The sequence below is a fragment of the Mirounga angustirostris genome, unplaced genomic scaffold (assembly GCF_029215605.1).
Source record: "Mirounga angustirostris isolate CCGP_5_RB_7025 unplaced genomic scaffold, mMirAng1.0.hap1 SCAF_16, whole genome shotgun sequence".
NCBI classification, from domain to species: Eukaryota; Metazoa; Chordata; class Mammalia; order Carnivora; family Phocidae; genus Mirounga; species Mirounga angustirostris.
In genome coordinates, this window is record NW_026991724.1 from 752,401 (window position 1) to 774,189 (window position 21,789).

At 56.6% G+C, this 21,789-nt stretch overlaps 1 protein-coding gene across 11 annotated transcripts in view; it reads right to left on the reverse strand.

Moving 5' to 3' along the window:
- Positions 1-20,142, reverse strand: part of ACSF3 (acyl-CoA synthetase family member 3) — a 50,801-nt gene extending 30,659 nt beyond the window's left edge. The window contains exons 1-4 of one of the 11 annotated variants that reach the window (XM_064581224.1): positions 17,736-19,978; positions 17,467-17,646; positions 13,815-14,506; positions 12,425-12,580 (exon numbers count right to left, since the gene is read on the reverse strand). In XM_064581224.1, the coding sequence (XP_064437294.1) occupies positions 12,425-12,580; positions 13,815-14,506; positions 17,467-17,479 (861 nt within the window). In that variant the 5' untranslated portion in view covers positions 17,480-17,646; positions 17,736-19,978. Of the gene's footprint in view, positions 1-12,424; positions 12,581-12,740; positions 14,507-14,633; positions 19,984-20,016 lie in introns of those variants that run through there. The other 10 variants (XM_064581225.1, XM_064581222.1, XM_064581223.1 and 7 more) reach the window with 10 other exon arrangements.
- Between the last annotated feature and the right edge of the window lie 1,647 nt (positions 20,143-21,789).

Below are 21,789 nucleotides of genomic sequence, written 5' to 3' on the forward strand. Positions count from 1 at the left end.
GACACAGGCTCGCGGAAAAGGTCCATGCTGAAGGGGGACGGGAGGACAGGAGACGGGGCACCGTGACCGACCCGCGGGCGACCGAGGAAGAACCAGCACAGCATGGCTGTGGGCCTGGCAGGGACGCCCTGCGTCTTTGGGCTCGCGGCCTCACCAAAAACGAGGCAGCACGTCTCCCCCTCCGAGCTGCAGCATCAACATGCGCCCCCCAGGACCCCGATAAGCTCTGGGTGCAGAAACCGACAAGCTGACCCAGCACTTGCAAGAAGGGTAAAGACCCAAAAGGGTCAGAAGAAGTGTGGAAAGGGAGAATAAGTGTGGAGGACTCACACCTCTCAACTCTCGAACTTGCTCTAAAGCAAGAGTGACCACTGCAGCATGGTGTGGGTGGGAGCCCAGACCCCCAGACCCATGGACTGACTGGAGCCCAGAATAAACCAACACATGCACGGCCCACCGTTCGTATGTTTGTAAAGATTCTGTGTACTTATCTATCTTAGAGACAGAGCGCGAGAGCAAACGAGCGTGGGGGGAGCGGCAGAGGGAGAGAGAGAGAGAAGCAGACTCTGTGCTGAGCATGGAACCCGATGTGGGGCTCGATCTCACGACACTGAGATCACGACCTGAGCCGAAACCAAGAATTGGATGTTCAGCCGACTGTGCCACCCAGGCGCCCCATGGCCAATTGGTTTTTGACAGAAGAGAGCCCTCACTTCAGCTGGGGAAAGCATAATCTTTTAAGCAGACAGTGCGAGGACAACTGAACACCCACCTGCAAAAGGATGAATTTTAGACCTTTGCCACATATAAAAATTAACCCAAGGTGAATCAGAGACTTAAATGCATGAGCTCAAACTATAAAACTTCTAGGAAAAAATCTTCATGATCTTGTTTGAGCAAAGATTTCTCAGATATCACACCAAAAGCATGGTCTATGAAATTAACTGATACAATGGATTTCATCAAAACTAAAAACATGTGTTTCAGAAGATACCACTAAGAAAATGAAGAGACAAGCCAAACTGGGAGAAAATATTTGCAAACCATCTCTCTGACGAAAGACTTATATCCAGAATATATACAGAATGCTTACAACTCGGTAAGATAAATAACCCAATGCAAAAATGGGCAAAAGTTCTAAATAGTTCACCAAGGAAGATATACGGATGCAAATGAGACCATGAAAAAATGCTCAACATCACTGGTCATTAAGGAAATGCAAACTGAAGGGCCCCTGATGGCACAGTCAGTTAAGCCTCCGACTCTTGGGTTTTGGCTCAGGTCGTGATCTCGGGTCATGTGATCAAGCCCCACCTCGGGTTCTGTGCTCAGTGTGGAGTCTGCTTCAGATTCTCTCCCCCCCCGCCCCCCCCCCGCTCATGCTCTCTCTCAAATAAATAATCTTAAAAAAGAAAAGGAAATGCAAATTGAACCACAGAACTTACCTTGTATCTACTAGAATGACCGTAACAATAACTTAAAACAGCAACCAGGGCTGGCGCTGATGTGGAGAGACCCTGAGACACTAGGGTCCTTGCATACTGCTGGTGAGAATGTAAACAACAGCCCATGTGGAAAACAGCTTGGCAGTTTCTTAAAATACGAAACATAAACTTGCCCTACAATCTGACAATTCTATTCCTGCACATCTCTGTAAGGTAAATGAGAACATGTCCACACAAGGATTTGGGTGCAAATTTTCACAGCAGCATGATTCTTTTTTTTTTTTTAAGATTTTATTTATTTATTTGATGTGAAAGAGACAGCGAGAGAGGGAACACAAGCAGGGGGAGTGGGAGAGGGAGAAGCAGGCTTCCCGCTGAGCTGGGAGCCCGATGCGGGGCTCGATCCCAGGACCTTGAGATCATGACCCGAGCCGAAGGCAGTCGCTTAACCAACTGAGCCACCCAGGCGCCCCACAGCAGCATGATTCTTAACAGACAAAAACCGGAAGCAACCCACGGCCCCTCAGATGGTTCATGGGCAAACAGAGCACGTGTACCCACACAACGGGGTGCTCTTCAGGAACAAAAAAAGCAACCACTGCCCCACATGCTACAACACGGGGGAAACTCAGAGCTGTTTTGCAGAAAGAAGGAAGCCAGACATAAAACACTGCAAGCTGCATGACTCTGTGTCCATGCAGCGTCCAGGAAAGGGACTGTGCAGACAAGAGGCAGACGGCGGTCGCCAGGGATGGCGTGGGAGCAGGGAGTGAGACAATGGCAGACAACTCTAGATTTATGAAGAATCACTGAATCATGTACAATAGTGACTTTCATGGTATGTGAGTTACATCTGGACAGAGCTGCAAGAAAGACACAATACGAACACTCAAGGCAAACAAGCTGGGAGACTGGCGAGCGACAGGGGCACAGACCTGAAGGAGGGCACGGGGAGCACCGCAGAAGCAAAGTCCTGGGAATCACTGCAGAAGGTACGGAATCCTGACTGCTTAAAGCAACAGCAGTGACAGCTTGTCGTGAAGATAAAGGAATAAAGAACAGAGGGCGAAGACACAGATGCATTAGAGAAAGCCTTGACACGAGAGTGACCACGAGAAGGGAAGCATAAACCACCCATGTCACAGCTAAAGGAGACACCACCACAGATCCCAGAGGCACTGAAAGCACAAGGAGAGAACTTAGGAGCTACAATGCATTTCACAATTGTGATGAAATGGATAATTTCCTTTAAAAACAAAAACCTACCAGAACTGACACAAGAAACAAAATATAGGGCGCCTGGGTGGCTCAGTTGGTTGGGTGACTGCCTTCGGCTCAGGTCATGATCCTGGAGTCCCGGGATCGAGCCCCGCATCGGGCTCCCTGCTCAGCAGGGAGTCTGCTTCTCCCTCTGACCCTCCTCCCTCTCATGCTCTCTGTCTCTCATTTTCTCTCTCGCAAATAAATAAAATCTTAAAAAAAAAAGAAACAAAATATAAATATTATAAGTCTTGTATCTGTTAAAGAGATTGAACCCTTAATTAAAAGCCTTGCTGGAGATGTCTGGCCCGGATGGCTTCCACGGTGAGCTCGAGCAAACATTCAAGGAAGAACAGCCTCAGCCTTACACCAACATGCCCAGGGAGGAAGAAGCCCTTCACAAGGGGAGCACTGTGTTGACACAGGAGCCCAGCAAGGAGGTCCCAAGAGAGCTGCAGACCTGCACTCCTCATGAACACACATGCAAAAGCCTAAGCAAAATAACAGCAAATCTCATCTAGCAATATATAAAAAGACAACACATCCCAACCTTAGGAAGTCTGCTGCAGGGCTGCAAGGTGAGGAAGCTAGAAACATGAAAGACTTAAATCAGTGTAAGTAACTGCATTAGCAGACTACAGGGGGAAACAGATAAATAATAAGTAAATAAAGGGGCAGATGCCGCGTGATCACCACAGTAGACACGGCCGTCTGTAATACTCTACCCTCTAAGATAAGAGCTCTCAGCAGACAGGGAGGCACTGGGTACTTCCTTGAGCTAACATACGGCATCTACAAAACCATACAGCTAGCATCACACTTAACCGTGAAATGTTAATGCTTTCCCCAAGACTGTGAATAAGTCAATGATGTCCACACCATTACTGCTGCCAAATCAGTGTTACAAATGTAAAAATTCTCTGTACCACAAGACACTGTTAAAAAAGACACTGGTTTGTGAAACAAAAACCAGAATGGAGAAAGATTCAAAACATGTAATTCTGACAAAGGCCTTTTATCCAGAATATATAAAGAACACCTACAGATCAATAACAAAAAGCTCAATTTAAAAAGATCTTTGAGGGCGTCTGGATGGCTCAGTCGGTTAAGCGACTGCCTTCGGCTCAGGTCATGATCCTGGAGTCCCTGGATCGAGTCCCGCATCGGGGTCCTGTTCGGCAGGGAGCCTGCTTCTCCCTCTGACCCTCCCCCCTCTCATGTGCTCTCTCTCTCTCATTCTCTCTGTCTCAAATAAATAAAATCTTTAAAAAAATAAATAAATAAAAATAAAAAGATCTTTGAGTGACCACTCAAGCACACGAAAAAGTGCTTAAGAGAAAGGCAAATTTTATAATAAAAATAAGGTAGCACTGCACACGCAGGAAGGTGGCTGAAATGTAAAAAGCCCGAACAACCGAGCGTTGGCAGGGCTGGAGCTTTGGCGCCCTTGTCACTGCTGATGGAAGCAAAGAACAGAAACCAGAGTTCGGCAGTTTCTCAAAGTCAAACACACATGACTCCACGACCCAGTAATCCTACTGCTGGGTATTTACCCCAAAGAAATGAAAATACACGTCTGCAAAAAAACTTCCATGGAATGTTCCCAGCAGCTTTTCTCATAAAGCCAAAATGGAAACCACCCAAATGTCCACCAACAGGAGAACGGATGAACAGCAGTGGGACCCTTGGTGATGAGAAGGAATTAGCTGTTGTCACGTGAACGTGGATGAATCTCAAAGATACGGGGACAGCATGAGACACAGGAGTATAGTCGCTGTGGGTACATCACGTGCAAGGTTCAGAAACAGATCAACTGCCTTAGAGTAATAAAATTCGACGAGGTGGCTGGAAGGAGGCACGACAGACCTTCTGGTGGGCTGGGGACCTCTTATATCCAGACCTGGCGTGCCCCACACATGCACATTCACCACAACACGGTGAATGACTGAGATCTGTGGGTTGTAATGCATGTGTGCCACATCTCAACAAAAGGAAGCGAAAACACACATGCACACTGAGCGTGACTGACAATACCAGGTGTGGGCGAGAATATGGAGCAGCCCTCACCCCTTGCTGGGGGGTAAAATACACAGCCGCCTTGGAGAAGTCTGCCACAGTTTCACCACAATTAAAGCTGTGTCTGGGGGCGCCTGGGTGGCTCAGTCGTTAAGCGACTGCCTTCGGCTCAGGTCGTGATCCCAGGGTCCTGGATCAAGCCCCGCATCGGGCTCCCTGCTCGGCGGGAAGCCTGCTTCTCCCTCTCCCACTCCCCCTGCTTGTGTTCCCTCTCTCGCTGTGTCTCTCTCTGTCAAATAAATAAATAAAATCTTAAAAAAAAAAAAAGAAAGCTGTGTCTGGCCCAGTGGGTGTCCAGCACCGACAGGTACAGATCCAGGAGAGGCGTCCACAGAAAGATCCTGATGAGAACGTCCCCAGCAGCTTTATTCATAATGTCCCCCAAACTGGAAACAACACCGTGTCCTTCGTGGCAGCAGGGATAAGCAATGGAACATGACACAACCACACAAAAGACAAAGTGACATGCGCTGCAGCAAAAGAATGAATCTCAGTAGAGAGCAATGAGCTGAAGGCCACAAGAGAGCAGTGCTGTTGAGTTCATTCACACAAGGAGCACGTGGGATGCACTCACAGCGCCAGGAGCTGGGCCAGCGTTAGCTCTGGTGGGCGCAGGGGTGGGGTGGGGTACTGAGGCAGGAGAGGACCTTCTGGGGTGATGAGAACGTCCTCTGTCCTCATCTGGGTGCAGACAGCAGCTGCACAGGGGGTCACAGACATAAAGGCAGACACTGCACATGCCTGATGTATGTACAACTGAATGTACGTAAATTATTGTCAATGAAAGTAAACATCCCCGCTGTACAGACCCTGAGTACTAACAGCTCTAGGCAGTGAGCATCAGTGAGTGTTGACAGCAGGTGCCCCTGTGGGACACCACCACCACCGGGAAGTCTCCCCGCTCACCACAACAAAACAGAAACCCTGAAACTCATCTCTCAATCCAGCCACCAATTCTCAAGAAGTACAGGGGACATGGAAACACGTTAAATGACACCATCAGGACGCAATCTGCAAAAGGACACACAGCCTGATCTCTTAAACAAAAAATGCCAGGAAAACACAGAGGGGAGCCTGCAGGTGAAGCCACACAGGTGGTGTCTGCACCAAGTAGGAGGCGGGGCATCATTCGGATCCAGTCCTGACACACCGGAGACCACAGGCCGCCCTGGCAGTGAGGACACTGCCCGTGACACATGACAGCAGGGGTTCTCGCTCAGTACTCCCTGTGATGACGGTGCCATCGCAACTCTAAGAAAAGCATCCTTAGTGGGCGCCTGGGTGGCTCAGTTGGCTAAGCAACTGCCTTCGGCTCAGGTCATGAGTCCCGGGATCGAGTCCCGCATCGGGCTCCCTGCTCGGCGGGGAGTCTGCTTCTCCCTCTGACCCTTCCCCCTCTCATGTGCTCTCTCTCATTCTCTCTCTCTCAAATAAACAGATGGAATCTTTAAAAAAAAAAAAAAGCATCCTTAGCTTTGAGAGATGCAGAAATCATCCGGTATCTGGGTTTCCTTTCAAACGACTCCTGACGCAGGACAGATATTTCCAGCTAAAACAAGAATGACCCTGAGTCAGGAGCTGCCGAGGCCGGGTGATGGCACACGGGCATTCATCGCTCTCTCAGGTGTCTGAAACATAACGTACTGCAAAAAGTTTTAAGACGTGATGAAGGGGTTCGATTAGGCTATCTCTCTAGGCCCCTAAAACTGATATCGTACAATTCTTTACAAGCAAAGAAGTGAACTAATTATTTATTAGCAAGAACATACTAAGAATTGATGTTCAGTCAACATTTGGGATGACTGAGGAAGTTCACTTAGGTGAACATGACCCCACTCTTATTACTGAGCAGAGAAATGAGAAGTGAAGACAAAATATGGGCGTGGAGAGCTTCCTATAATCCACACTTCCTCCTGCCACTGAGTGCAGAAGAAATAGACCTAATGGCTCCAAGTCACAGGGAGTCTGACCCGCGAGCCCGCAAAGGACCGGGAGTCTGACCCGCGAGCCCGGCAAGGACCGGGAGTCTGAGCCGCGAGCCCGGCAAGGACCGGGAGTCTGAGCCGCGAGCCCGGCAAGGACAGGGAGTCTGAGCCGCGAGCCCGGCAAGGACAGGGAGTCTGAGCCGCGAGCCCGGCAAGGACAGGGAATCCATGGGGACGGGATGGCTGCCTGACAGGGCCCTTACAGCCCAGGTGCAGCCATGACCTTGACCCGGGCCCACAGCTCTCTCTCCCTCCACGCGCCACGGCAATGATCTGGACTAAGCCTGCGGGTCCCTTCTAAGCTCTGGAACGCTGATTTGCTGGAAATTCTGTGCAGCCTCCTACTTCCACTGGCTTGTAAAAACACGTGGGTCTGCCGAATTGGCGCTGTGCCTGTCACTGGGAAGGTGTGGCCTTGGGAGGAGGGCGGCCGAAAAGAGTGTGGCTGTCCTGATCTGGCTGAGGAGAAGCTGCCCGATGCCACGTGGCACTTACCCGTGTGGCTGACCCGTGCTCAGACCCTGCCACCTCCCAGCCTGATGAGCCCTGATAACACCCTCACCATGGCCAGACCCCGTTCTGCCCACCAAGGGCTCGCCTGTTACCAGGAGCACTTGGACAAGAGGACACACAGCGGGACAGACTCCCACTTCCCAGGCGAGACACCGTGAGGGGGTTCCTCCCTCACAGGCTGCCTGGCACCAGAAGAGGGAGGACAGGCCCCATGAGCTAGCATCCACTCTGGGGTGTCGTGGTCCTGGCCAGGCCAGGCTTCGCACACAAGGCTAAAGGAAGGATGGAGCACGTGGTCAGCCACGTAAAGGGTGCTGACCAGTCCCCTGGTCCTCCAGCTGGCATCTGACCCCCAGCACACAGGGGACATCTACGCAGATGCCACCTCCTGACGCCCGTCTTGGAATTCACCCAAGTCAGCAAAGGCGGAGCTGCTGTCCCGAAACACAACATTTCCAACAGCAGTCTCCTCCACGCTGTCCCAACTCCTCTGGAAACTCAAAATCATCCACCTGGGGATTCTGTGCAGAGAACAAGCCTCCCCAGACCCTGCCTCTTAACGAGCGAAAGCACTTCTGAGGCGGCCAGACCGCACAGCCCGGCTCTGCCATGAGCTGTCCCAGCGGGTCAGACAGTGGTTCCCAAACCCGGCTGCACACAGGAAGGCCTGCGAGCTTTCAAACTTACCGAGTCGGGGTGCCACCCACCACGGATGCAGCCTTGTGAGGGGTCCAGGACCTCCGTCACTCACCCTGCCCCACAGCACCCCGCCGTGTTGCCAGGACTGGAAAGCGGGCCCGGGTCCCAGGACTGCAGGACTGCTAGGCAGGTGGGGGACCACAATGAAGGCTTAACCAGCTTAATGCAGGGACCCCGGTGATCAAACCATCACTCATTTTTTGGTAATCTTAAACACAGAAAGCGGTTCTTGTGTTTGAGGTGCTCTGGCCAAAAGTGGGCAATGAGGACACGGCTCCTGCAGCCCCTGTGCACACCCTGCCCTAGAGGCCCCCACGCCGCGGCTCCCACCCGAGGCCTGCGAGTCACGTGCTCTGCTCCCCCTCCCCAACTCTGCAGACGCCCTGACACACATTCAGCCTGAAGACACTCCCCCTCCCCCACCCAGATGCCAATTTCTCAGATCCCAGAACAAACTTGGTCTGGGGCCACAGGTCTCCTGGGGCAGCATGTTTACCCCAAGGGAAGTGTCCTGGGCAGGAGCAGTGACCCCACTGGGAACCCCGCCCTCACATGACCAGGATTCTGGGGAGCACCCTCCTGCCTCACATGGCTGGCGCAGCCTTGCCCGGCAGATCCCACAGCCCCACTCTGATTTAGTGCCTTTGGTAGAAATCGCTCCCTCCCCGCCCCCCCGGCAAGAAGTGGAGATCCTGGGGAGTCAGCCAGAGGGAATCCACGGAGACATGGGCGAGACAGCCTCATCAACAGTCACTTTGTTCTTCAGGCCGCGATGGCCTGCCCACCTTCCCACCTGCCCTCATGTCACTGCCATCTCACCAGGCCCCATCACAGGGCACGGAGGGTCGGTCACCCCACAGCTGGCCCACGCTGGGCCCAGTGGGGTGACCTGCAGAGCCCAGGACCCCAGGCCATCTAACACCACTACAGAAACCTGGGCCCTACTTCACAGAGATTTCTTAAACAGAAGCTATGAGACCTGTCCTGAGTCAAAATGGTGCAAAGCAAAGAAGCAATCGCTGTTAATTTATACGGAAAAACTGTTGAGCATTTCCAGAAGCCCCCAAAACCCGAGGCTTTTCTGATACCTCAGAATACATCTTGCTAACGGATGCACAAAATAAATCGAGACAAAGCACAGACGTTCACAGACACAAATGTGTACAAACCTGGAGCTTTGCAGGGAAGTTACTGCTTTAAGGAACCACATGATGGATTTTAAGTGGACAACTGTGTTACGTTGTATCTACTTATGCTCTGATTCTTCACTTGATACAGCAAAACTTTTACTAAACCAACAACCATCCCCCTCCAAATGCCTGTGACACAAATCCACACACTCACAGTGATAGTTAAGTGAGACGGGGTGCAGAGGGTGTGAGCCTGCCGCCCGCCAGTGTGCCCTTGTTACCCACACAGCAAGTGGGGAAGCCGGAGCGAGAGAGGCCCACGCGTCACCCACTCAGCCACAACGCCTGGACCCTGCGCTGCTTTAGACACATTCTAGGGGCGACATTCTAGGGGGAGAGAAGAAGTGCGCAGGACGCCGGGCCGGAGGTGGTAATGTAGGAGCAGGGTCAGAAGCGGGGCTGCAGCGAGGAGGGCAGTGGCCTGGGGCCTCATGGCTGTGGGCACACTTATTAGAAGAGAGGCCTGAGCGTGGGAAGGTGAGGGGGACAGAGGCAAGGGGGCGCACACCACCTTTGGGGACGACGCCTGGGTTAGCGGGTTGTGAGGGCACCAGGTCCAGGTTAGTTGGGTGGGTTGGGGGGTGGGGGGCAGTGCTTCCTTCCTGTTCTTTCTTTGTGGTTCCTGGGTCTGTGGTTTGGGAAAGAAAAGGCCTGGCTGGTCTCATACTGCTGCCCCAAAGGGCATCCCTGCCACACCCACCAGGGGCACTCATGTCACTCCCAAATCAGGAGCTGGGACAGGGGGACATGCGCAATGTCCACCAGTGTCGGCCATCAGCCACTGGGGCTCCAGGTCAGGGTAGGGCGGCCTCCCCCTCTGTTTAAAGAGCACCTGGAAGCTTCGGTCTCCAGAGCTCTGCCCCTGCCTCTTCCTGCCTGTGCAACCAAGGTGAGGACTGGGGGACCCTGGGCAGCACGGCTGTGGCTCCCGAGAAAGCCTGAAGAAAGCCTGGCTGGAGCCAAAGGGCTGTGCTGGGGAGGCGAGAGCAGGGCACCATCTTTGCTGTGTCGAGTGCCCCCAGTCCTTGGAAGTCCTCCAAGGGGATGGAGGATTCGGGGAGGCGGGCAGTTTGCATTCTGCAAGGACCCCACTGTGCTGTGGCCCCTGCCAGGATGCTCCCTGCTGAGCAGCCCCACAGCCTCAGGTGCTCCCCCTCCCCCAGCCCATTCGTCCAGGCCAGGGCAGCCATCCGGTCAGGGTTGGGGAGAACAGGGCCCTGGGTCAGAGCCCTGCCAAGAAGGGGCATGTGCATGGCGGGGGGGACCATCCATCAGGCCTGCCAGGAGGCCTTTACGTCTAGAACATGGACAGTGCCCCAGACTGCTGCCCTGAAAGGCATCTTCAAGCTGCAGGTTCTCTGTTCCCCTAAAACCTCCCAGGATCCTGCAGCTCCGAAACAAAACACAAACAATGAAGGCAGAGCTGTGGCGGCTGAGGGAGTGGACAAAAGGCCCAGGGCCCTCCCAGAGGGCCCTGGGCTCTTGGGACAGGCCCGAAGTGACCACCTTGGCCCGAGGACCTCCACCTCTGTTGTCCTGTCAATGGCTACTCCTTCTCTAAACTCCCCTACAACCGGCTGTCAGAAAACAGGCTCACTGGGTCATACACAGCGAGTTCCTTCTGGACTGAAACTCTAGCAGGAGCAAGAGAAGAAAGGGTCCCCTTCTTCATGCTCTGTCTTCCTGGGAGAGGTGTCCGTGTTGGCTGTGATGTCCCCATTGTGTGCTGGGCACTCCTGCATGTCCCCGGGGCAGGGCTCACGCTGGTCCTCTTTCTCGGAGAACGAGACTGAGGGACAGAGACGTGGAAGGTTGTCTAGGCTACCCTGCTCTCAAGAGCCTGTCCCCAGAGCCTCCTCCTTGCCACTCCCAACGCCACCTGTGGGTTAAGGCTCTGGGCTGCGAGGGGTGGACGAGGCCTAAGGGAGGCAGAAGGGTGGACGCTGCTGGACGCTGGAGACTAAGGACCCTGGCTTTCCAGGGCCCCTTCATGAGGCAATGCAAGCTCTGAGCTGCTGGGCAGGGAACCTGGGTGCTCTTCCCAACAGACCCTCCGATGGGCCAGGAGCCTTCAAGCAGCTGGAGTACTAGGTGAGCGCTGGCTGGAGCACGACCTCGGTCTCCTCCGGCTGGGGATGGTCCACCCTGCGGGACGGCCCCTGCACAGCCACCAACCCACACCAAGAGCCCGGCCTCAGGGGTGTCCTGGGCTCTTTGCTTTGACAATCCGGCCATTTGGTGTTTTGAGAACTAGTATGATGTGACCTCAACATTCTCTTTTCAACCTTTTCCCTGTGAATAAAAGCTCTAATCATCACATAAGTTATAGCGAAAATTAACAAAAATCTCGGGTCTCTCCCAAAGAGACAGTTCCCTGTGAAGCAAACAGTCAGCCAGCTGTGCAGGGCGGTGCCTCCCAGGACACAAGCCTGGCAGCCCTCACCAAGGGCAGTCTGTGCAGCACCCAGCCTCGACCAAGACATATGGGAAACTGAGGCTTGCAGAGTATCCAGCGGCAGGTGGGTACCTGACCAGGTCTTCTTCCCTGCAAAGCGGCATCCTCATCACTGCGCTCTGCTCAGCAGTGGGGGGCCCTGCCCTGCTGGCCTGGCTGGGTGGGGAAGGTACAGCATGCTGCAGAGATGCGCACATCGGGGACCAACAAAGGGCCCCCAGCTGGACCTCTCGCTCCAGAACAAAGGAAAGCTGGTGTGCTTGGCTGAGCAACGGACCTAAAACATCCTGTTCTAATCCACATGGATATGTCACCTCACGTGGCAAAAGGGACTTTGCAAATGGGGTTAAGGCTTTTGAGAAAGGAGGGGACCCTGGACATGCAGGTGGACCTGATGTGATCACAGGGTCCACAGGAGGCGGGCAGAGCCTGGGGTGAGGTGGCCACAAGCAAGGGCGCCGTGCGGCTAGATGTCAGAAACAGCAGGAATCGGCCTCTCCAGATGCAAGCGGCCCCGCCAACACCCCGACTTTCACTCCACAAGAAGGACTTCTGACATCACGACTGTCAGAGAATCAGCTGTGTTGTTTTAAGCCCCTCCAGTTTGGGATCATTTGTTACAGCAGCAACAGAGAACCCACATAGCTGGCAAAGTCCACACTGCAGAGGAAGGCGCCACGGGCCCCCAGATCCAGCCACGGCGAGAGCCCGTCCCCAACCTACCAGCTGTGCGCTGAACTCGGGAGCATCATACACGTGGCCCCCAGATCCAGTCACGGCAAGAGCCCGTCCCCAACTTACCTGCTGTGCGTTGAACTCGGGGAGCATCACACAGGTGGCCCCCACCCAAAGGGGACAGAGCAGCTTGTTGACGATGCCGTGCACGTGATGCAGCGGGAGGACATGCAGGATCACATCGTCTTTACTCCACGCCCACTTGTGGACCAGCCCCAACACCTGTGGGACGACAGGACAGCCTCAGACAGGAGGGAAGCCACCAGGCCAGGGAGGCCTCCCCAGCTGGGAAGAGGAGCAGGGAGGCTCACGCTCTGGCACCTGGCCCTTCACGGCATCTGAGGGGGACCGTGGCCACGCGCCCGAGGGTCTGTTGGCTCACTTGCAGACCCCCACGTCCAAGAACAGAGCTGGACAAGGCCAGGGCTTTGGTGTAGGGGGTCCCAAGTCCTCCGCATGCGCTCTTGGTGGCTCTTCCCCCAGGCAGTCGGAAGCGTGGTTTTGGCTCCAGCGGGCCCTGGATTCTGGGCATCTGCAGAGTCCAGGCCTGAATCCGAACGCCCGCCCTGCTCTGCCTGCCTGAGTCTGGAACCTCCCTCAGCGCAGCTGAACGGTCGGTCACAGGACCTGGAGCCGGGTTTCCGCCACATCCTGAGCTTTGAGTAAGAAGCACCGTGAAACACGCCCATTGGAATCTTCTGAAAATCACCAGCGAGGATGCCACCTGCATGCCCGTGAACGATACGGGCAAACACACGTGACATACACACCCCCTTACAGGCACCAGTCAACAGATGGTCTCTCCAGACAAAACGTCTACCTTGCAGGAGACAGAAAGCCTATCAATGAGGCCGTGCCTGCAGTCAGCCTGGACTCAGTTTACCCCTGCCGTGGGGACTGAATTAGGCTGAGACTCAATGGCACTGACCTCACACCTCATCTCCGCGGTTCTGAGCGTCTCTCTTACTGCTCCTAGCGTACGAGAGTCTGGATCGTACACACACACATTTTTTGGAAGCAGGGAGGACATAACCGACAGGTAAATAAAATAGCTGCAGAGCTTGGCTGAGACGCTACGGCCACGGAACACGGAAACAGTGCCAAACCGTAGGCTCCGAGTCCTGCGCTCGCGTTTCCCAGTGCTCATCATACATCCTGAACGTCCGCTCCGCAGCTGCTTCCTCTGAAACCCTCACCATCGTGTGCGGGCCACTCTGTCCTTCACTGGCTGCACGGCCCTGAGGAGCCCTCGGTGGGCCCCTAAGTCCTTCTTAGCCTGAGTGACCACCCCCGCCTTTCCCAGAGCCGTCCCCCGCGGGCTAGCAGGACTGGTGGTCACTTCTGGCCACAGGCTTCTGGGAGGGCGGGCAAACGGTGGCAGCTGGGGGCGGTCGCCTAGGAAAGGCGAGACAGACCACCCCCAGAAGCCCCAGCACGGCAGCACGGGAGCACTCACCATGGCCCTGATGTTGTGGTGAGTGCTCAGGACACCCTTGGGCCTCCCCGTGGTCCCGCTGGTGTAGATGATCATGGCGCCTCGGTCTCTCCAGTTCCGCTCCCGCACCTCCCACTCCCCAGGCTCCTCAGCCGCCGCACCATAGACCGTGGGCGGCAGAGGCAGCAGCGGGACCCCCAGCTTCCCGACCAGCGGGCGCAGGAGCTCCACGTACTCCTGGCCAGCGAGGACCACAGAGCTCCGGGAGTCCTGGATGAAACGCTCCAGCTCGGCCCGGGGGTGCTTTCTGTATAGGGGGACAGCAATGCCTCCGCTCATCCACGAGGCCCACTGCGCGACCACGTAGGAGACATCGTTAGAGCACAGGAAGGAGACCCTCTCCTCCTGGAGGTCCCCGCCAGCACACTCGAGGAGACGGCACACCTCCTGGGACAGGCGGAGGCTGTGGTAGTAAAGGTCCTTGTACGTGTGGTGGCCATGCTGGTCAATGAGAGCAATCCTGTCCGCAAAGGCCAGGGCGCGGGTGAACACAGGGGCGCTCCTGTCGGCACAGGCGGCTGGGGCCGTGTGCAGGCGGCTGCTTCCTCCGCATCCCAAGGGGGCGGGCCGGTGGGAGGCCACAGCACAGAGCAGGCGCCGGAGGGACATCCCTGGGTGCGGCAGCATCGCGGACACGTTCCAGCTCGATGTACCTGGGGCGGGGCCGGAAGAGAGAGGAGCGCCAGTTACTGCCGCCGATCTGTTCTCACCTCCCGGCCAGACAGAGCCTGCCTGACCTCATTCACAAGGTAACCTCCCCACCCAGGAGGCCCTACACACCATACGGCACCGTCCGGATTTAGGGTCCAACATTCCAGCTTTTATTTACTCTCAGCAACAGATTTCAAAAATATACAAGATTCTAAAACAATGAAACTCGGTAAAACCAAGGAAAAGCAAATTCAATGCCCTTAAAGTAAATTCTGAGGAATGCTTTTTTAAAAAAATCTGAGCTGGAAAATCACTAGCCAAGAGGGGAAAGCCCTGAGGGCTGCTGAGCACCCATTCGCTGTCCATCCGGCACTCGCGGCTCAGTACACGGCCCGCTTCTGCTCCGTGCACTTCCGACGGGAGGGCATTCGGAAACACGGTGGCATGCAGTCTCGAAGTGCGTGTACGCATCTCCGGGGTGTCAGTCTGGCTTTAAACTGAATCCGGACTCCTCCCTCCCCCTGCGAAGGGTGAGCCAGTCAGGGCCAGGCAGCGTCCTGCAGCGGGTCTGGCTCCGTGCCCACGTCCTGCTCGGGGACAGTGCCTCACGGGGACAGCCGTGGGCGTCAGCACTTAACAGGGACGGGTGCACACTTCCAAGATTGCTTCTGCAGGGACAGCTCAATTCCAGAGGCCGGGAGCCCGCCTACTACCCTGGACTCTGCCTCCAGCGTAACCAGCAGGCTCCTTCCCAGAGCCAGGGCGGACCGCAGGGTCAGTAACAACCCTTCGCTCTGGTTTGAAATCCCCCGTTCCACAGTTCCTTCAGGGGTCGCTCTTCCCCACCATCACCTCTGGTGCTCAGGGGGTCACTGCCTCCCTCCCTGGGCACAGCCCCGGGCCTCAGCACCTTTCTGGGCTCCGCGACTCACTTGTCCCCAGGGATTTCTAACGAGACCACTCGACACTGACAGTGAAAACGCACCCCCCATGCTACGACGTGTTTGCACCTCTCAACCTCACCTTCAAGCACCCTGTTCAGGAAACAAGGACACCACCTTTGACCCTATCTCACATGGAAGAAAAGTCAAGGTTGCTCAGCCCCCAAGTCCCAGACAGAGCCCAGCCTGGGCCTTCCCTCCCCCAGCCAAGCACAGCAGAGCCGGCAGCCGCGTCCGCCCATGGACGGCATGCCCGCCGCTCCCACGGGAGCCAGGCACGGGGACCCCAGAGGGCACCTCTGAATGCCACCGGCTGACGGGACGCCTGCCGGCCAACAACACAGCAAAACGGAAGCCACAAGTCTTCTTTCCGACAGGCCCAGCAGAACAGAGACGCGCAGGAATGACCTGGGCAGGGGGGCGGGAGGCCAGGCACCCCTGCTGCCTCCCTCCCGCTCGGTCTCCCAAGCCCTCCCCCTGCTCAGATCCACACTTTTCTCTCTCCCAGTAACTTGCTACAGGGGAAAGCTAATGTGTTGTTGTTTGTTATGAGCACTAAACAGTTTTGTTCTCTGTTCTTAATTTAAGAACAGATTATACGCAACACTTTATAATTACCTAACAAAACAAACAAGCTGCAGGGCAGGAAAAACTGCCGGAACGGGGTTATGCCTGGAACGCGAGCCCCACAGCGTGGAGAGGCTCCAGCTCCGGCCATGTGGGAGGAGACCCCGCAGCCGCTGAGGACCCTCTCAGCCGCCGCTGTTTGCTCCGAGGTCCTGTGTGAATATTCCTCAACGCTCCACAGCCTCCACCGAATGGTCGGTTCTCAAATGCACTAGACCCACTCTATTTCCAGATGAAAGAGGCAGTCATCAAAAGCCGCAGTGTCCTACAACTTCTCTGTGCCCTTGTCCTGACCTCTACACAGAGTTCAGAGGTGGATTTGGGGCTGGTTCCACACCTCTGGACTTCTGTTACCATAGAGAAACCTGACACGTGGCAAGGAAACAGTAAATGTGATAAGCACGCCAGATATGCTAGTTTCAGAAAGAAAGAGAGCCGCTGAAGAGCAAACCCACATAGCCGAGACATGTTGTTTCCTGTCCTCACTTCTCGCAGATCCTCCTGTTTGCCCTACAGGTGGTGGGAAAACAATACAAAACAAAGAGAGCCTGCAAACAGAAAACCTGCTACACGGCTTTTCTGGCCAGATTCTTGCTGGGGAGAGTGCAAGAGAGATGTTCCAGGGTGCTCGCTGGAGGGGGCAGCATTCTCTGGGGTGCTAAGGAATAGGGCACCCCGGTAGCCAGAAACGGCTGCTTCTTCCACCCCTATCCCGGGAGGCATGAGAGGTGGTGCCAGACCCGCAGCTACAGAAATCGATGCCACTCTCCTTTCATCCACACCCGCGTCCACATCTCCCCCATAAGGGGCCTCCCCTCCAGGGTCTCAAAGAGCAGACACCTCCTGCCTCCCTCACTGGGAGAGGGGAACGTGCTGCCTGCTTCTCCAGGGACCCCAGGAGTGGCAGCATCCTGAGCCAGACGGCGACGGTGAGAAGCTGGAGCCCGAGCACTTGCAACACAGAACAGGCAAACAGGGCTGACCCCACCTTCCTTCCGTGCGGGGCCTCGATGGCCTCCATAGCAGGGCTGGGGGTGGACGCCACAAGAGGCAGTCACAGCAACAGCCCCCAGGGAACCCGAGAGGGGAAGTCCCCTGCCTGAGACCTCAAAACAGCAGGAGAAGCAGTGATCCAAGTCCAGGCCTGGCTGGTCCCCCCACACCCCCAATTCGGCCCTAGGACAAGCAGTGAGGAGCGTCCACAATGGGGGGATGCCCAGAGACACGGACATCTGGTCAACTCCACAGGCCCCGGCAGCCACAACCCAGGCTGCCCCCAGGACCTGGGGGTGGCCCCTCTGGCTAGGCGGGCCCCAGGGCATCAACTCAGCCCTCCAAAAGGGTAATTCAGCGTCACTTCCAAGATGGGACAAAAAACTCCAAAAAATACACACCCTTTGTTCCCATGGCTGTTCTCTTTAAAATGTGTCTTCAGAAAACAATCAGAGATGCACAGAGGGGATGCTCATGACAGCGTTATTTATGATACTGAAAACTGGGTCTAAACCAAAGGGTCCAGACGGGGTGTGTGGCGGTCAGTCGTGGAGGGCGTGTGCTGGCCTTTAGGTAGCGTCCTACAAGACCACCAAGGATGGGAAGGTAAACACCGGTGTTCATAAGGTTACAGGGATGCAGATGATTCCTGTCTTTTCCTAGCACTTACCAATTTTCTCCAATTTTTCTGAAATGAGCATGTATGACTTTTACAATCAGTCTTTTTAAAAGCCTAATAAATACCATTTGTTTTTTAAAACTGGAGATGCTTCAACTTCAGTATTAGTATTTTCTTTTACACAGAAAAGACAAAAACATAAAAAATTTTGTTCCAGATGGTGGATCTACAGCATTCTTCTCTTGGTCAGAACCTCTGGTTCATAGACGGTTTGTGCGGATGTGACGTCGTCAGTCCTGCTACAGGGACGCACGCACATGGGAGGCAGCGTGTCTGCAGCCAGCAGTCCGAGGAGCGTCTGGGCCAGGCGCTGGAGGCTGCAGGCTGGCTGTCTTGGGAGGGGCGGCGAGCTGCAGCTGCGGCGGGGGGGGGGGGGCTGCTGGGCCCATGTTGTGGCAGGAAGGAGATGCGGGGCGCGTGCACCTGAGCTCACAGCGGGTAGTTCAGAAGAGGCCCTCCCAGCGCTCAGCGGGGGGCCTCAACAAAAATAACTTTTAATTTGAGTAAATAGGGCCAGAGTCCTCCCCCGCCCAGAGAGGCTGCACTAATTTATTCTCCCACCAAACATGTGGGAGCATGGGGCCATCCCTTCAAAACAGCTTTAAGTCACTCAGGTATGTGACCCTGCACTCACTCCCTCATAAAAAAAAGGGGATCAGGGCCCTGCCTTGAACAAGCAAAAACATCAATCTATTCAGGGCAGATGACTGTGTGTCTCCCTCCCAAACACCTCTGGACCCCTCAGGAAGAGAGCCCCACCTTTGACCACGGGGCCTTTGGTTGTGGGGTTCCCTGTCACCCCCAGCGGCACAGCCTGGAGGGACACGGCCACCAAGTACATGCAATTAGGCCATGGGTTTTCGCTGTCTCAGTTACCCAGCTTCACAAAACTGCTCTCAACATGCCAGCCGGCCCAGGATAAGCAGCATCACCGTGCGGCGATGCGACAGAAGCTCGGCCAAGACCACAGAAATCTGCCTTTTGGGGAGCCGGGCCAGCCCTCCTCCCAGAGGGGGACACGCTGCTCTCAGATTCCACAGGCGCCCGGCCAGAAACGTGGCAGACTGGGTATCCTGACATCCAGACTCTCAGGCAGACCACCAGAGCACGTGGGCCTTGCAGAAGGCCTGCCCGACACAGGGTGGCACCTGTGGTCTCAGACTCACACACACCTGGACATCTGCTCCTCCCTCCCTAGTTTCTTCACGTGTGTAAGCCTTCCCGTCCCACCTGTAATAACAAGACCAGGGCAGGCACAGACGGCCCGGCCGCACAGAAGGGGGACCGACGGCTGCACCATCCCCAGCACGGTGCTCACCGGGGAGCCCCACGACGAAGATAATTCCTAAGAGTGATACTTGCATTCAAACGAAGGCGGCTGGTTTCGAAATGAATCAAATGGCACCTGACGGGCGACACCGGCCTGACCCCTGCACCCCCAGAACCCGAATATAAAGCAGGGCCCAGCACTTCCCGTGGTCTGCTGACTCTGAGGCCTGGGTGCAAGAGGGCCGCATTCTCCTACACCCAGCCTGCGGTTTCGGGGGCTTTTCTCAAGGTTGTACTTTTAAGTGATGGACATCCACACTGCACTTGCGCACGCTGCGTTCAAATCTAAACGCCGTAGGCTTAAACCCACGTCCATGTTAGGAAGTAAAGCACCGTCTCAAAAACGCCATCCGGAGGGATAAGGCTTCTACCCAGGTCCAGAGTTGACTCCGCTGACTGAGCTGGCCGTGAGGGGGGCGCTGCGGCAAGGGCCCTCTCGTCCCAGCGGTCACCCCCCAGGCCCCCCCAGCGCCCGCTGGCGGCACTGCTGCTCCTGGGCCCCGCCTGGGCGCCGGCACAAACAGCTCCCCGCAGGACAGCTCCGACCCCCAGCCCTTCCCTTTCCAGCAAAGGCTGCAGCACCCTCCACACCGCCCATGCCTCCCCTGCCGCCCAGAAGGCGGCTGCTCACGGGGCCTCTCAAGCGCCCGGCCCTCCGCGGTCACCGCCGGCCCCCAGTGCGCAGGCGCACCCCACACTCGGGCGCAGGGCGCGCCGAGCGGAGCAGAAACGGCTTCGTTGCAGACGCGGGACAGAAAGCGCCCCGGCGGCGGGCGACGGGGGCTGAGGGCGGACCGCCCGCCCCCGCCCGCACAGCCCCCGGGGCCGCGCCTCGGGCGGGGTCCCTGCACCGGGCGCGGCACGTGACACGGGCCACCTGCGGCCACCGGGGCGGGGAGCCCGCGCGCGGCGCCCGCCGGGGCCGGGGGGCGGCGGGCTCTACCTCGGCCGGCGGGCGCTCGCTGCTCCTCCGCCCGCGCGCGCCCCTCCGCCCGCTCCTCTCCGGCCGGCCCGGAACCGGAACGGCGGCTGCGCGCGCACCCCGCGTCCGGCGCCCGAGCGCGTCCCCCGGCAACAGCGGCTCCGCCGCGGCGGGTTCCGGGCGCCGCCGAGCCGGGGTGCTGGCTTGGGCGTGGCCTCGCTGCCCGGGCGCCGCCGCCCGCTGTGGCCTGCGGTGCGGGCGGGCCTCGCGGGAGGACGGCGCTGCCCTGGAGCAAGCCCCCGGACGCGCGGCGGAGAGGGCGGAGCAAGACAGGGAACGGCCCAAGCGGGAGGTCCTGTTCGGAAGAGGGCGCGGCTTCGGGAGGGAGGGAGGGAGTAGCAAGAGCGCGAGAGAACCAGCGGGGCCCGGCCGGCGCCTGGGCCGCAGCGGCTCGGCGGGCACAGGGCGGGCAGCGGGCACGGAGCGAGCGCAGGCAGACGCGAACTGCAGCCCGGACAGCTCGCTTGCGTCTTGGAGAGTCCGACACCTCCGCTGTTGGCGCTGCATGTGCGTGTCCCCGAGAAGTCTCAGGCTGGAACCTAACCCCCCATGTGATGCGATCCGCAGGCCATGGGGGACCCTCCTGCCTTGACAACAGGGCCGGAGGGAGCTGCCTGGCCCTCGGGCTGCGCAAGGACGCAGCCAGACCGTTACCCAGCACGCGGGCCCTCACCAGACACACAGTCCACCCTGCATTGGTCTCCCCCTTCCAGCCCCTAGGACTGTCAGTTACAGCGGACTTCGGGCTCAGTCCTACAGACTCCTTCCATCCCAGCTCACATCCATTCCTGCTCCATTCGCCAAAATCCCTCAGGAGCCAGCCACCCCGGGGGGCCCGGAAACCCTTACTTCACTCCAGATGACTGAGATAGCCCCGGCTGGTCCGCCTGCCGCCTGCTTCCAGTGGAAGCCTGAGTCAGATCCCAGCTTCCCCACTGGCCCTGCTCCCGCTCCTGGGGACCCCACCTCACAGGTGGGAGCGGCCATCCCTGGGAAGATGAACCTGGCAGATTACCTGGTGCGTGTACTCGAGATCTGAACAATCGAGGGAGAGTCTGGGCCTAGAAGAGGAACAATCACATAGAAAAGGGATCAAGAGAAAGGGTGACGATTCATACAGACTACACGGGAAGATGTGCAGCCAGGACAGAGAGATCATGTTGTTCTAGAAAGCTGTTCCCCACAGCACTTACAGACTCACAGCCACGGAAACATTTACAAGGTACCCACTCCCTGCAAACGTTGATGTTGACTTAACCAAGTCTATGGCCGAGTCTTGGAGGGAGGGATGGGATGCAGGAAGGGTGCAGCTGGAGGGCCAGGTGTGGAGGGAGTGAGCAGGGAGTGTCCACCGCAGGGGAAGACAGTGACAGGGACACCCGTGGAGGCTGTTCAGGCACGTGGAGGGACGTAGCGTCACCTCTGGGCAGAAAGGGGGAGGGTGGTCCCTCAAACTGCGTATAACTGTGATAATAAATAGACTATAAAATCATTTTTAAAGGGGGAGGGAACAAGGAAGCACTTCATGTAAACTCATGGCTCTTTTGAGCCTGCGGGAGCCCCCGCCCAGCATCGCCATGGTGGGTGGCTGTATTCTTGCCTCTGGCCCCCGAACGAGGGTGTCCACCAGGCTCAGTAAATCATCATTGCCCCACAGTGCTTCCACGGCCTCCCACGGGCCTCGTGGCAGTTCACGAGACAGCCAGGTGGTGTCTGGAGATGCCCACGAGCCCC